Source organism: Ambystoma mexicanum, chromosome 3p, assembly GCF_040938575.1.
Source record: "Ambystoma mexicanum isolate Mex_15411 chromosome 3p, UKY_AmexF1_1, whole genome shotgun sequence".
NCBI lineage: Eukaryota > Metazoa > Chordata > Amphibia > Caudata > Ambystomatidae > Ambystoma > Ambystoma mexicanum.
In genome coordinates this window covers 390156481-390172220 of record NC_090925.1, presented here as the reverse complement: position 1 = coordinate 390172220, position 15740 = coordinate 390156481, and the positions used below count along the sequence as shown (strand labels likewise).

General features: G+C 42.6%; 1 protein-coding gene across 1 annotated transcript in view; it reads right to left on the bottom strand.

Moving 5' to 3' along the window:
* The window catches only part of LOC138579901 (piezo-type mechanosensitive ion channel component 2-like), a 2232767-nt gene that overhangs the window by 525792 nt on the left and 1691235 nt on the right, over positions 1–15740 (bottom strand). The window contains exons 39-40 of the mRNA XM_069650129.1: positions 8792–9050; positions 1218–1406 (exon numbers count right to left, since the gene is read on the bottom strand). Of these exons, the coding sequence (XP_069506230.1) occupies positions 1218–1406; positions 8792–9050 (448 nt within the window). The remainder of the gene's footprint in view (positions 1–1217; positions 1407–8791; positions 9051–15740) is intronic.

The following is a 15740-nucleotide window of genomic DNA, read 5'->3' as shown; positions in this document are numbered from 1 at the left end:
GAACCACGGGGGCATGGAACAGTGAGATTGAGTGCAGAGGAGGGGTGGCGGGAATTAGGTGGTGAGTAGAAAAACAACCCGTAAGGTACTGAGGGGTAAGAGCATTGATAGCTTGATAGATTAGGAGAAGGAGCTTGAAAAGGGAGTGGTTGTACAAGGAGATCTAACCCGCATAATGTCTTAGGTAGAAGTGGGAGAGGATCTGCATAGGTTGTAGAGAGTACTGGTAGCAAAGATTGTCTAGAGGGTGGAAGGAGTAGAGAGGAAGGCCAAGGAGAAGCTCGAGTAGTAATCAAGTTTGCTTAGCACAAAGGTGGAGATTAGTGTTTTCATAGAATGGTTAGTAATAAATAGACACAATTTCTAAACGTTTTAAAGATTAATATGAGCAGCAGAAGCAGCGGTCCTAATGAGTTGTTGCAGTCAGAGTTTGCTGTCAAAGAGGATCCCAAAGTTTCTAATCTTGGGCGCGGGAGTACGAAGGTCAGATGGGAAGAAAATAGGAGGTTATGGGTAAGGTTGGCATTGGAAGCTGGCAATGACGGCAGTAATACTAAAAAGATATCGTAATTGCTTATGGTATTTTCTGGATTGTCACTGTTTGTAGTTCACTAATCCAGTTGTGAAAGATTTTGTCACAACACAAACTTTGAGTGAGGAATCAATATGATTCATGTTGACAGCACTAAATCTTAAAATAGAAACCTCCTAACTACCAGAGCCCCTTCTTATGTTTTTCAAAACAAAAATACTTGCCAGCTCCTGGTTCAGGAACGTTTTTCCATTCAAGCACATGCCAATGCCTACTTAACTGAAATGCCTATTCTCAAATGTGTTTGACTCCCTTATACGTATCCCATTCCTTATATACTCAAGATCAAAAGTGAACACATATAATACTTTTCCACTGTGCGGTTTAGACAAGCTAGCAACTGTGATTTTGCACTTTGTGCAACTAAAGAGTGGAATTTGAAAGGGGGCTTCAAGGAAACCCAGAGAAACACATAGCTACATCCACGTGTGAATAGGATCCACTGACAAATACATAATATAATATTACTACTTTACGTTTTCTTGGTTTTGCCCAAATTCAGATACTTTAGCTCAAAAATTCAATTTAAAATTCATTCTGTTACCAGCAACAAATGTTTAAAACTTGGGAATCATTTAATTTCCAATCTGTTTCATGTTTTTTTCTTTTAGGAAATGTAATGTACCTTTAAAATAGATCTGTGGAAGAACAAAGCAAGTAGCTGAATGAGGTCGAAGATCACATAGCCATCTTTCTTTTCAATTCCAATGATATTGGGGAGATGGAATGGTTTTTCTGCATTCAGCCCGCGGTACACCGTTGAGGTCCAGGGAAAGAATCCAAACTGAAATGAATACTTGATCACAACGGTGATCTGAAAGGAGAGAAATTGTTTAGAAAACAGAGAAAGGTCTATACCTATATTGCTCATATCCTCAAAATGTTTCACACTATCACCCCCCTTGTGTAGCTGTCAACAGCATCCAATCTGTATCGTATTCCCTCCTGCCTAACTAACTCAAATCCTTTGGCAATGTTAGAATTAGGTGAGCCAGATATCGCTTGACACTAGCACCCTAATTTCCCAAAGTCCCTCCTAAACCACCTGAGAGGAATTCCCACAGTCTCTGTCCCCATCATCCCTCGGATATAGCGGCTAACAACCTCCATGCTGCACTCTGGATACTCCTGTCTGACAAAGTCTTAACTGGCAGCCATCTTGGGATCAGGTAAGCTGGAGGTCAACTAGACAAAGTCTCTCACCTTGACCAGAGGTCCCTCCTGAGGCACCTCAGAGGAAGTCCCACAATCTGGGCCACTAACATCACTCATGTGCAGCTGCTAAGAGCACACAGGCTGCACTCTGGACCCTCTTGCCTGACTAAGTGGAACATTGGCAGCCATCTTGCAGTCACGCTAGGCAAGACCGAGATCGATTGGCCCGAGCCCCCACATGCCATCCACTTTTCAGTCAGACCCCCCAGGCCTCCTTCACCTGCAAATGTATAATGATGGGTGGCTATGTCAAGGGTGAATCCTTATTGATCCTGTGCATCAGGGTTGGCCCATTGCCACATGCCCTTCTACCTCCAACTTTCTAAAATGACAGGTTAAAAATGAAATATCCAAGCAACAATCCAAGATTATGATCAGAGACTCATTAAAGGTCTACATCCACAGAAAGCACCACTGATGATATTATCACACAGCAATACTGTCAGTCTGAGGCAATTTCTCACCATTCTTGGTCCCTTTCTACTGTCCCATAATGCGATACAACCTACTGCAGTTGGCCATACTCTATGCTGACCAATTGTTGAATTCTTCCAATTCACTGGAATTTCACTCCTAATTGTTATTGGCCTCTTATTTAATCTAGTCACTACTAATACACTTTTCCCCATTTCCCCACTTTCTCTGGTCTCTGTAGTCACTTAACCTCGATCCCGCCCCAACACACTATACTGCTACTTTTTCACTTTCCCTTATCCCATTAAGCTCTTTATACGTTTTCCCAGGCTTCAGCCCTGTAGTACGATACACTGTTTGTAGCAATTCAACTCACGTAATACTCCTCCAGACTAACACCATATGACGAAACACTCTCGCTCTCCTGCTCACTGCCTTCTTCTTTACCTTCTTATGTGGATATCATGTTTATCCTAGCATGGTCCCACCCCTACTCCTTCTCACTGGGAAGACTCATCTCCTACTTTGGCTTTTCCTAGGACATGTTTGTTCATAACACCCAGACCACCTTCTCCTTTAACACCTTTATCCCAATCTCTCCTCTTGCATCTCTGTCTTGGGGCTGTCACTTGATGGCTCTTTGTTGTTACATGCTTAACTCCTCCAAGAACAAAGTAATCTAGCTCATGATGCATCATGCGCCTTGTCTTCTTCTAGCCACTCTTTCCTTTCCCCAATATGTTCTTCAACCATCATCTGGCATTAAGGCCAGAAATATTGGTGTTCTGTTTGACAGTGACCTAAAACTGTCTGAGTTCATAACATCAACTGTGACCACAGCAAGGCTAAACCTGCTTATCAACTGCAAATCCCATGCTTCTCACCTACCACTCCACTAAAACTCTAATTTCCACCATTGTAGATGTAAATAATTAGCCATTCTTCTCCAGGGCAACCATCTCTACTCTTTTGCTGTCTTCCAAAACTCTTACTGTCAGGCGCCACTACAGCTCCAAACTGCCTGTGTTATACACCAGCATGCAAAATCAGCCTACTGCGCCTCCCACCAATTTGTCAGCCCCACCCGGCACCTTGCCAACCAAGCCACCCACCAAATATCCCAGCATGGGTAAGCTAGCCCTTCTCCAGCATATACCACGCCCTTCTCCAGCCCATACACACAGCATTCACCCACTGCTCCTCCACTGTGCCAGCAGCGGATGACCATTTTATGCTTGGGTGCCACAGCATTTTTTGGAGGGAGCAGATGGAGAAGCGTTTACCAACAAGTAAGGGAAGTTATAGCAGGGATCTGGTTCTAGCTCAAGGCAGTAGTGATGTAGGAACTGCAGTACCCATGATGCTTTATGGCAATCTAGGTGGCCATGTTGGATGCTATAAAGATTTTGTGCAGCTGCAGATGTGCCCTAGTACCCACGATCACTACTGCAGAAGCTCAGACGGAGAATGAGGTGTCAGTGCCTGACTGATAACAAAACGACAAGCAAAGCAAGCAGGTTGCATCAGAGACAGGTTGCATCAGCCACAATAAGGGAGCCTGTATAGGCAGACACAAGTAGACTAGTCTTTGTGTGTGCAAAAAAAGAAAATACATGAACTGTACAAAACTGGTCTGACAAACTGAAATCTGATACAAGTGTGTGTGATAGAACTGGTGCACCAAGGAGACAATTGAACAGTGATGTTATTTGCTATGCTGTATATGCTGCAAAACTGAACTTGAGACATTACCCTAAGAACCACTTGGAAGTCCAAGTTATTAAAAACCTGAACTAATGCTTTTGGGAGCATTAAGTGATATCCATGCATTGCAGATTAGTCTGTGGGTCCTCACTCTGTAACTGTAAATAGTGATATGTCTTGTATGTGATAATTAACATGCATGTCAGCATCTCTGTGAAGGGATACCAGTGCACTGTAACTGAAACCACTGCATGTGCGCTAAGTGAGGGTATTACCTAGTTTGTATGTGAGGGGGCCTCAAAATATATGTGACCAATTGGATGTACGTAAAAAAATCGAGTACCAAAAGATCGTATTACAAAATTGTGAAAACCACTTGTTTGCATTTTGTAACTCAATATATTTTCTTTTCCGCCCGCCACTCATGTAATGTATGCAGGAGAAACCCTAGCGACCCCTGAAGCCTATAATGCCGAACTTGGGAAGCAGGGTACACTCCTGCAACCCCGCCTCCCCTTGTTCGGTACTTTGGGATTCGGTCTTTTCAACCAGGCCGAATGCAAACTAATTGTACATTCAGTCTTTTTTTCAGTCTTTTTGTGCAAACCCGGCTAATTCAGCATTTACTTATGTAGGTATGAAAGCACAAACCTAGATGGGAAGCTACAGCATGCTGCACTTAAGGGTCAAACTCAGGAGGCTATATGTAGGGTTCAGAGGTACTACTGGTAGCTGGAATGGGTTAGCAAACAAGGGGAGGGAGTGCTGGGTGGAGAAGTGAGGTTGAGTGGTTCAATTAGCAATATGTTCTTTTAAGAATAGTGAATGCCGGTCCTTTCTGAAGTGTAGGATGGAGGGGGCCAGTCATAACTGCATTACTAATGTGCTCCAGGGATAGAGGGTGCAGCAGCAAAAACGCCTGTTTCCCAGTATTTTCCTCTTGCAGTGCTTTCTTTCCAGTTTGGTGATGTAGTGGCTTCTGATGGCATATTCGTGGTGAGTTTCATAGCCAGATAGAGAAATATTATAGTTGTGACTGCTTTGTGGGTGAAGCAGGCTGTCTTGTACATGGTCTCAGCCGCTGAAACATTAATTCTGCTTAAAGAGATAGCCAGTGCTGCGTCTGCAGAATGGTGATGATGTGGTCAAATGTTCTTAGTTCTGAGATTAGACGTGCTGCAGAGTGCTGGATGGATTTCAGAGGGTTGACGTGTGGAACGCCTCTGTGAAAGGGGTTGCCACCATCCAGATGGGAGATGACCATGGCATAGATGACATTTCTAAAACTCTGAGAGCGAGCTGGTAGTACCATGATGTTTGGGTCTTCTTTGCGCTGTGTGTTTTGAATGGGAGGTGACAGTCGATGGAAATAATGATTACTGGGTGAGAGTTGAGGTGAGGCTCTATCAGGCTTTGAGTTAGCCAGCTAATTTTGGCCATGGCCAGGGCTGGCAGGGTTTCCTAGAAGAATTAATTCAGTCTTTGTCAGGTTTAACTTCTGGTAGGTGCTTGACATCCTGGCTTGGACAAGGAACAGACCGTGCTTGAGTCGATGGATGTTGTTGATGCAAGTGATCTTTAGATAAAGTGGCGTGTCATCCGTGTATTGGTGTATCTTGACATCAGTGTGAAAGAGCTGTGCCAGAGGTTTGTTGTTTATGTTGAAGATGAAGGGGGCAGAATGGAGCCGTGTAGGAACTCTGCAGGCTATTGGGCAGCGCTAGGATCTGTTGGGGGCCATGGATTGTGTGTGGCCATAAACGGGAGGTATTATTAGGAAAATAAATGCACACTGACTTTTTGATAGATCCGCACCACCCCCTTAGATGCTCTGCCATCCGGTTACTGCTCAAACACCAAATAATTGTGCCACAGTAAAAGGTCAGGTAAGCCTGTTTGGAGCATTCATCTTAGTGATATGATATTTTATTTATATCGCGCTCGTACACAACTGTGAAGTGTTCACCAATATATAGGGAGTGTATCTTTCCTTTCAGTTGTGTAAAGAAAAGAGCAATATGCAAACCTAATGTAGAGACTGTAATGAACCAAGAAACGCATGTATATATTATTTTAAATGCCAGTATGAATGTAATTTAAATTGCACATGTCAAAACAGCTGGCTGTCATTTGTGCATGTTTATTTGCGGCACATTTGTCAAGTGTATTTTATTGAACACTTTTCTTTAGTGCTGACCATTGCCCAAATCATCAGAGCACTCAAGCTACAATCAAAGAAAGAAATAATAAAAATAAATACAATATAACACTATTTTAATAGTATTTTTTATTATCCTGCTGAATAAATGGTTTTGGTGAGAAAGTATCCTTTTGTCCACATATTTAGGATCAAGAAAGTATCGTAAGGTGCGATAATGGCATGTTACTAAACTTTAGCTAATTCCACTAACTAATGAGGTGTGCCATACCGAAGCATGTACATTAATTCATAAAACAAGAGCAATTAAGGCGACATTAGTGAAATCATTGTTCAATGTCCATGGCTATAAATGATGTCTCTTTATTAAGGTATGTTACCCTATGTTGTTCAATTGATGGCCTCATGAATGCATCTGCCAATGATCAATGATTATGAGTTGAGCACCTCCTAATTACCCAAGTTGGCCGACGTGGTGCAAAAAGATTATTTTAAAAGGATATGACAATATCCAACATGTTAGATCATTTATGTATTTTTAATGTACGGTGTCGACACATCCAATGTACTAGGAGTTGTACAGTAGGACCCAGTGCTCGAAGTGGCAAGAGCGGATGGGAGCGGTGCGCCTCTACTTTAAAAAAAAAAGGTTTTAATGCTCCTTCACTTTTATTTTAAAAAGGAACCGTTCTGGAATGGTTTTGTTTTAAAATAAAAGTGTAGGAAGAAGTTGAAAGTGCATTTCAGTGCACTGTACTGAACATTCCCTTAAACATCAGGAGTGTTTGTTTTGGAGGTTGGATTGCTCATGGAAGGGAGTGTGGTGATGTTTGTGGGGAGCGGGGGCAGGCTGGCAGGGAACATAGTTCCACTACTTCTTTTCATACACTTCGAACACTGGTTGTACCCTTTTGAAAGGGCGGACTGTAAGAGATGAATTTGCATTCCAGATTAAATACTCTCACTGGCACACCCACAGGACTTTACAGAAAGAGTATTACCCAAGTTGACCGTGGGTGATATGATCGTGGCCGTTTTGACCGAATTTAGGGAGGGGGTTTTGACTGCAAATATATGTGGGGGTGGGTTTGGGTTAATAAATAAATATAGGAGGATTTGGGGGGCTGCAGGGGTCTTCCCCCTGCATGTATTTGCGGTAAAAACAACCAAAACAATTATAAAAATTGTAGTAAAATCGACCACAGGCAAATAAATTCGGTCAAATAGCCCCAATCCTACAGAAAAACAGTGGATGTAAAATATAAAAATCTTTCTTTAAATAGAAAAGTTTGTCATTGAATGGAAAAAGACAATTCTATGAAAGTTTACATGCTCTTGTTCCTGTTACCTGGCATTTGTAGAATGCTATAAACAGCCTTTGGCATGGTCTCGTAGCAATGTGGTCTGCCTGGAGGTGCATGGTTCTCTGTTTGCGAAAGACTGTAATCTAGTCTCACAATCCATAATAAGAGTAAATTATGTACATATTGCAACATTATGTGCACTGGATCACCTTAGCATTGCAAGATAACAGCATAGCGCAATGACATATTGCATTAGCAGCAACTATTTTCGATCACCTTTATCGTTACAGTTTTAACCTTGAGACTACTACTTTGTGTTGGTTTAGGGTTTGTCAAATCTTGGTTATGGAAGTTACTAACACTGGGTGGGTGTCAGGTTGAAACGGTGTGTAACCCTGTGGACATGTTACATGAAACTAAATTAATAAATGCAACATGTGGTTTCAGGTTAAATTCAGTAAAATATCCCATTACAGTTGGCTGCACTTGCAGGCTTTGCCTTCAGCAAATATATCACACTTATATCCATCGTTATGTTTTGTCCCCTAGCTTAATTAAGTTTTAATATCACCTGCCTTAAACACTGACTACGAAATACAGTGATCGCAATATCATCAATCATGCTTTCCCGTGGATACCCAGTTAAGATACTTAATTGAAAATATGCATACAAAAAAATATTCAAGCCCGACTTCAACAAACTTTAAAATATTGAAAAATAGGTAGGAAAATTAACTGTAATTACAAAAACACCAGGTTATGTTGGGTAAATATATCTGGCCACAAACACAACATGTACATATCAAATAAAAGTCCCAAGCTCTCCTGTAAGCCTCTTACATCAGTAACATGATCTTTTGCAAGTCTGCAGTGCAGCTTTATATGACACAGCTATCTGAGGGCGAAGACGTGGGGAGGGTAGTGCTTGTGTGTGGTTATAGACAAATAGACAAGGCAATCGACAAAAGAGGACGGAACACAAACCAAGTTAAGATGGGGGATAGAGAGAGGAAGGGAAAGTGGCATGTGGTAGTTGGGAAGAATATGATGGGTAGTGTGATAAAGTGGACAAGAAGAAAGGGTAAATGTTGATGCCAAAATGGTGGGTATTGGGATCTTTCCACCCATTCCAGACAGGGCACGGAAATTACTATTTATTAAGTTGAAAAAAGGCAATTGAGATCATCACAAAGGACATTTTCAGTATTTCCATTATGTTTCTAAAAAACCTTTTGAAAGAAATACAAAGATATTTTCACTGCCACCATATCTAGCGTCAAAAAGAACAATACAATGCATCCCAGGGGACAATGTCTTCCAGTATGTCTCACTTGTAGGTAGGCTCTAGTTGACTAATCACATTCATCAGCTTTCATATATGAATATAGTGAAAGAGGCCCTCACCTCTGTATAAATGATAGCAGTCATCCAGAACCGTTTTGAGGGCCGTGGGACAGACAGCATGGCCCAGAGAAAGATAAGGATTGGCAGGATCAGGCTGATGATCGAAGCTGAGATCATGTGATTTAGAATGATAACAAAGTAGCTGAGCATCTCAGACTTGGAGACCATGGTGTTGTACAGAGCAAAGCCCAACTTTAAGGGGCGTGGGAGGGTATCGTAGAACTTCTCTGACTGATCAAGCTCTTCATCCTGGAACATTCTGCAAATACACAATAGTAGATATTGACATGTGTTTCACTTTTGCATTACTGCATAGTGACAGATACTGAAGCTCTGATGCTGTGATAAACATTAGACTTTTACTATTCTATTGAACCTGGACCTTAAATGTCACTAAAATGTCTAAGCTCTACATTTTATCTATAATTGTCTACTCTCATCAACGTTGAACTTTCAAAAACATGTTATAAGAACAACAATGTTTTCTTTTTAAAATTTTATTTTTATTCCATATCTATGCATTTCCAAAATTTAAAGAAAAACTATTTCGCATATGTAGACGCCATAAACTATCAATTACAACCACTATCAGGTTAAATAAAATAAATCTAAATATATGAATTAGAAATGAAAACAGCAGTTTAGAGTTTCCCCAGTACAAAAAAACATTCAAGATGACAAGTCTTAAACAGAATATTTCATCCAACTAGTTACTACACCAACATCACATTGTAGTGAAAAACAATCACTGCACTCTATTTCTGGTAAGATTAGTTGGTCATATTTTGTATAGCAAGACTAAAGGAAAAGAATGATGAGAAGAAAACTGAGAAATGCAGGTCTCTGTACAACTCCAATCCATGACCTTCCACCCCCTAAAGCAACCTCTTTTAATACATTTTTGACTCCATTAGTTGCAATGCTGCAAACAGGATCTTTACTATGAGCTTCTCAGGGAATGGTTTTGGTTTTCTCCAATTAGGACAATACCAGGCTCTGTGATGACAGGCCATCCCATACACCAAACTTGAAAACTATGCAAATTCAACTACAATTAAGCATTTAATATTTTCTTAGCAGTGGTAGTCTGAAATAACCTTATCAGTTTACTTCAATATAATTTTGTCAGTGAAATAATAGTGCTTAATTAACAGTTTCAAATGTGTGAGTAAATACAACATTACTTGCAAAGCTATTTGTTTCCATTCTGCCTGAATGCACATTTTTCAAGATAGATTCTCCTTCTCAGCTAAATTAAGGTCTAGTCTTCTCAAGTAAACAAGTAATTCTTATAGAATTCTATTAACAGTTTAATTTCTCTACAACATTCTAAACAAATATATATTTGCATTTTCCCTACAGAGTCATCACTTTGAGGCTGTCATCATCATCTTAGATATTTTGAATAGTCAATTCTAAATAACCATTGTCTTTCTTGAAAGCCTCTTCTATGACTTTCACCAGCCTCAATTTCTCCTGGACTCTCATATTATTTTCCAAGCAGATACAAACACACCTGATCAGATACACATTATGATGGGGTTGATGAATACAAACTAAAGGTGCCCTGTGCGCCTATTCAAACCCTTATGTTTGCAGTGTCGCGTCTGTTTAAAAGGAAAACGGAGAACAGTTTTCCCACTCCGTTGTGGTCAAGCTAGGAAAAACTTCCACACAATAAATCAAGAACTGGAAGAATTGATCACAGGATGGCACAGAAAAGCACTACTAACCGATGAGGAGAAATCATATTTATTTGTGAAACACCCTGTTTTGCCGACAATCTATTTTCTACCTAAAGTTCACAAGTCATTTGAACATATCCCTGAAGGGAGAACGATTCTCAGTGGAATCAGGTTGGCCACAGAGAAACTTGCTGAATATATAGATAATGCACTGCGTCCAAGAGTACCCAATATGAAAGCATACATGAAGGACACAACAGGCGCAATTAAGACTACAGAAAGAATAATCTGGCAACCAAATTTTCTTCTGGCTACATGAGATGTGAAAGCGTTATATACTTCGATCAGACACGACTTAGCAGTCCAAACCATTGATTACGTTTTTAAAGAAGATTCTGCTTTGCACTATCACTTTGTATCCATGTTAAAAGAAATGTTCAAGGCATCCTTAGAATACAATGGGCCTCATAACAAGGTTGACAGTCTGGTAATAACGATACCGGTACCGGTACGGGAATACCGGCATCGTTTACCAGACCGGTGCATTGCGACCCACGATGCCGGTGATACTGGCATCTGCAGGGACCCTTTGTGACCGGGTGGCACCTTCACGGAATGAGCGTGGGCACGCAGCATACATGCCAGTAACACCAGCATGCCGCAAGGAAGTGCACATTACGTGGTTCACGGACATGCACTTACCGGCATTGCAGGGCAGCCGTTAATAACAATCTGCTTTGTTGAAACCTGCCGCAGGTGCACACAATCAGCATAGGTGGAGGCAATGGAGTCTGGCACAGCACAAAATGAGCACACCCACACACCATACCCCTTCCATAACCAAAATGCTACCATTAGCAGTTGCAATACTGGGGCTGGAGGACATGCCTGCACTGCTACTACTCCAGCAGGCATTGAACCAGAGACTGCAGCGGAGGAGAAGGAAGGTGAGACAGGGTAAGCACATACCACCAGTGCAGGCTGATGTACTCTGCAGGCAGCCACCAATCTCTCGCCTAAGGGCCAGTCCATTTGACCTAACCCCTGCACAGATCCACACCATGTACCGTCTGGACAGGGACACCATATGCACAACTGTGGACCTCATCCATGACGACCTGGTAAGCCTACACTTCCTTGCCACAGGTACCTACCAGCACACAGTGGGGCAGCTGCATGGCATCTCACAACCATGTTTCTCCCTTGTGCTCAACCAGGTGCTAGATGCCCTCCTGAAACATCAAAGGGACCACATATATTTACCACGGACTGCGGAGGAGAAAGCTTCCAAAATAGCATTCCATGCACTGGCAGGCCAAATATAATCAGTGTCCTCGACTGCACCCATGTGGAGCTGGTAGTCCGTCATGCCGTGGAGGTAGCGTACCGCAACAGGAAGCTCTACCATTCCCTGAATGTCCAGTGCAATGCAAGCAAAATAATAACGCATTGCTGTGCAAGATTCCCAGGATCCACACATGATGCCATGTGCTGCGCAATTCCAAGCTTCCCCGCTACATGGCACGACGCGCTGCACAATGTGTCTGACTGCTGGGTAAGTCTAACGACAGGGCAATGAGGAGTGTTGCCTGTGTGGGGGGGGAACCACAAGCATAGGCAACCTGTCTGCTGGCTGGAGTATGAGGGTTGTTATTTGGGGGGGGGGGGAAAGCGACCTGGGTGGCAAAATCTGTGACCCCAATTACCTCAACAGAATGTTGGACACAGCCAATGGATGCAGATGTGGCATGCCTACACAGCTGTGCGTAAATGTAATCAACATACACAGCCCCCACCACAGCACATGCACCTGGAACACCATCAGACATGAACCACAGGTACCAAGATGCACCACCCTGCAGGCACAATGCATGAAATACATGAGCGCAGAAAAGTACATCACGGGGCATGCAGCCATGTCTGAGCCAAATCCAACAGCCACACATGGAAATCTATGTCACTGCATCAACCCCACAGGTACACCGCAGACCAGTATACCGGCCCAGACACCTTAAGGGACACTTCCAAATGCAATGGTGCAAGAAACTATTGTAATCATCAGTCAGTTACCACCACTAACATATCACCCACGGCACAATGTGACCAGACAAAAGCACAAACAAGTCCCTTTGTGGCCATGATGGTGTCCAGGAGTAAAGAATTCTGCAATAACATATTGAATAAAGGCACCTGTTCATGAATTAATGATAGAGAGCCCATGTAACAACTTTCGCAATGGAAGTCAGATGTAGGCAACTGTTCCACAAATGAAGTACCATGACAAGTAGCATATTTGTTAACCCCTTAAGTGCCAGGCTATTATGCAAGTCTATGCAAAAAGGACGAGAATACTCGTTCTTGGCAAAATAACCGTTTGTTAAAAGAGAAAGGCACATGATTAATAGTTACCTTTCTTTCAGTGGACTCAAGAGTTTTTACAGGAGCGGATTACCGTAAACAATGTGCGAGGATTGGCGTAACAAAAAAAGGCCTCGTGCAAGTGATGGGGGTCTGTTAGTAGCAGGTTTTTTATGGAGCTGTTCCAGAGGGGGAAGAGTTTGATAGACCTGAAAAGCCCAATTGGGAGCATTGACCAGAACAAGGTTTCAGGACTTAGTATTTGCAAACCAATCTCTGGCCCCTACAAGTATACCACCAGTTGAGAAGAAATGGATAGCCGGATTCAATGTCATGAGGAAGGTGTGTGCAAACCCAGCAATAAGACACATTCTGAATGCAGGTGTAGTGACGTGGAGGAAGCTATTCTTGCTCTCTATCCATGGGTGCACCGGAACCTTTTGATGGATGACAGGAATTGTTGAAAACCTTTATAGTCAGACCAGAAAAAAAAATCAGCAAGTATAGAAAAACACATAATAAACATTTCAGTTTGGTTACTGAATCGGTTCTTACACAGGTTTGCAGATGCAGTTAAAACAATTGCTTTACAGGCTCTCTAAAAGTTAATATGCAGCATACAAACACACAAGCCAGAAGAACAGCAATGCCGACCATAAGCATGTCTTGCATTATTTAAAGGTTGCCATTCATACACACCAAGATTAGAATAGCAACAGCGAGTAAAAACACCCTAATGATAACGTTTTAGAGAGGCACACAAACATATCTCGAGCAGAAGAGTTCCTGGCAGCTTCCTCTTGCATTTCTTACACTGTCAGTCATTTCAACAACAATCATTTAGCCAGTCAACAGGGTTTTACCATAATCTTTGGTGCTGCTAGCAACTATTTCCTTTTAGAGAAAAGAAATAGACTTTTACAGTCCTCTTAAGGGTGGAAATGATGCCTGCAGCAGAAAGATTCAGAACCACAAGAGCAGATGCCTGTTGGTGCTCAATCCCCACATCCAGGTCAGCATTCAATGTTGGCATGACTGCACTATTGACTGCAGCTGGAGATGTATTTTTTTATTTATTGAGTATTTATAAAGAGCCTATACAGCAACTGGTGTTTCAAGGCGCCATGGAATGTGCGCTGAAGTTGACTCATTATCCAGAACAGTCATCAAAGCAGCAGCAAGTGGTGCCACAGAATCTGATACAGGAACAGATTTGGATGAAGAGAATCCTGATAAAGTAATCTCTCCAAGAGCTAGTGAAGGAGATGTTTCTGGAAACACCACTAGAAGCAGAACCATCCTGCAGGAGAAGGCATGACCCCACAATGGATGGCCTTTGCACTTGATGGATTGCTGGGTCATGAAGTGAACTAGAAGGGTTTCCAGCAGTGGCGCAGAAGCACCACGTTTCTCTTGTGCACACGCAGGTAGGCCTAGTCTCCCAACTTGAAGAAGTGGTACTGTCACTCAGCAGGCTCTGAAATGTCTTGCATTACCTTTGGATAGAGAAGTCTGAGAACCTTTAGATGGGACGTGCCATAGTTCAAAGTAATCTGTAATTACATATAGGTGTACCACCAGATGATAAATAGCCTTGTTGCTTCCACAGTATGCCAAAGTCTTAGGTGATCTTATGAGCATAACAGGAGTCTGTATATATCGTGGAAGATTTACCGTTGGCAGAAAACAAGCATGTGTCAGGATAACCAACTTTGCAACTTGGGCAGATGCAGCATTCAGCAAATGATAGGTTTCTAAAATCTCAAATTGTGTGCATACTGAATAACCTGAAACAAGTCTTCTTTAGGGACTCCTTAAACAATCACCTCCTGCAGGGGTGGCGGGCGCTCCACTGGGAACGTTCACTGCCAAGAATTTGCAAATGCAAAAAAAAAAGATTTAAAAATTGCAAGTGCATTTAAACAGAAAAATAACTGGGCGCACTAATGTGTGCTGTGTTGCTGTGCTGCAACCCCGCTGCAGTCTGCGGCCCTTGCTTGGGCCCGGGGATAATAGTGTTCGTTGGAATTTGTTGCTGAAAATGTGTGCACTTCCCCAGGCCCCAGACTATCTGGAGCCTGCCCAGCTCAGTTCCCTGGCAACAATGTAGGGGGATGGGGCATACTGCATGTACTGCACAAGACACAAACCTTTCTATCCGCCTGAGACAGAGAGCTGAGCTACCCATAGCCAGGGTAGCAATGATCGTCAAGTGGACTGGAAACTGGAAAGGTAAGCGTTTGTTTTTTAAGTTAGTTTGTGCAGTTGCCTTCTGTACTGGGGAAGGGGTAGGGGTCTGTATTATTAAGCGAGATTGTGTATGCAGGAATCTATGGCTTATTAAGAAAATGATTGCTTCTTTTTTGAAGAACTGTGTTATGGAGTGAACACACTCCTCTGCAGTACAGACACTATGTTCAGCGCGGCACTTGCTCTGCATTATTGGGAGACCCAGACAGTCTCAACTACTGCCCACATCCTCTTTTCTTTCAAAGAACTACACCATTATTTTCGAAGAAATCCATACAATGTGCCCTTTACAACAAATTCCATGGGCTCCTGCACCTACCACACGTTTCGGCTCCCGTTAACTGTCGCTCGCTTCTATATAATCACTACTCTATTATGAGTAGGAAGGTAAGACAGGTAGGGCTGCGAGGGAGACTGGGAGAGGAGGAGGCCAGATGTGAAAGGGACCCTGAAGGCTGGACGGACCCAGATCAGGACTGAGGCGCAGGGGTGCTCCGGAACCCCATCTGGGGAGATTACAGAAGCCCAGTGCCCCAATTCAGGATAGAGATACCAATTAACCAAAACCAATTGCACTAACAATTTCCCCCTCTGCATACACCTCTCAAACTACAAACCAAACACAACCACAAACCTACAGCACATCAAACCGCACA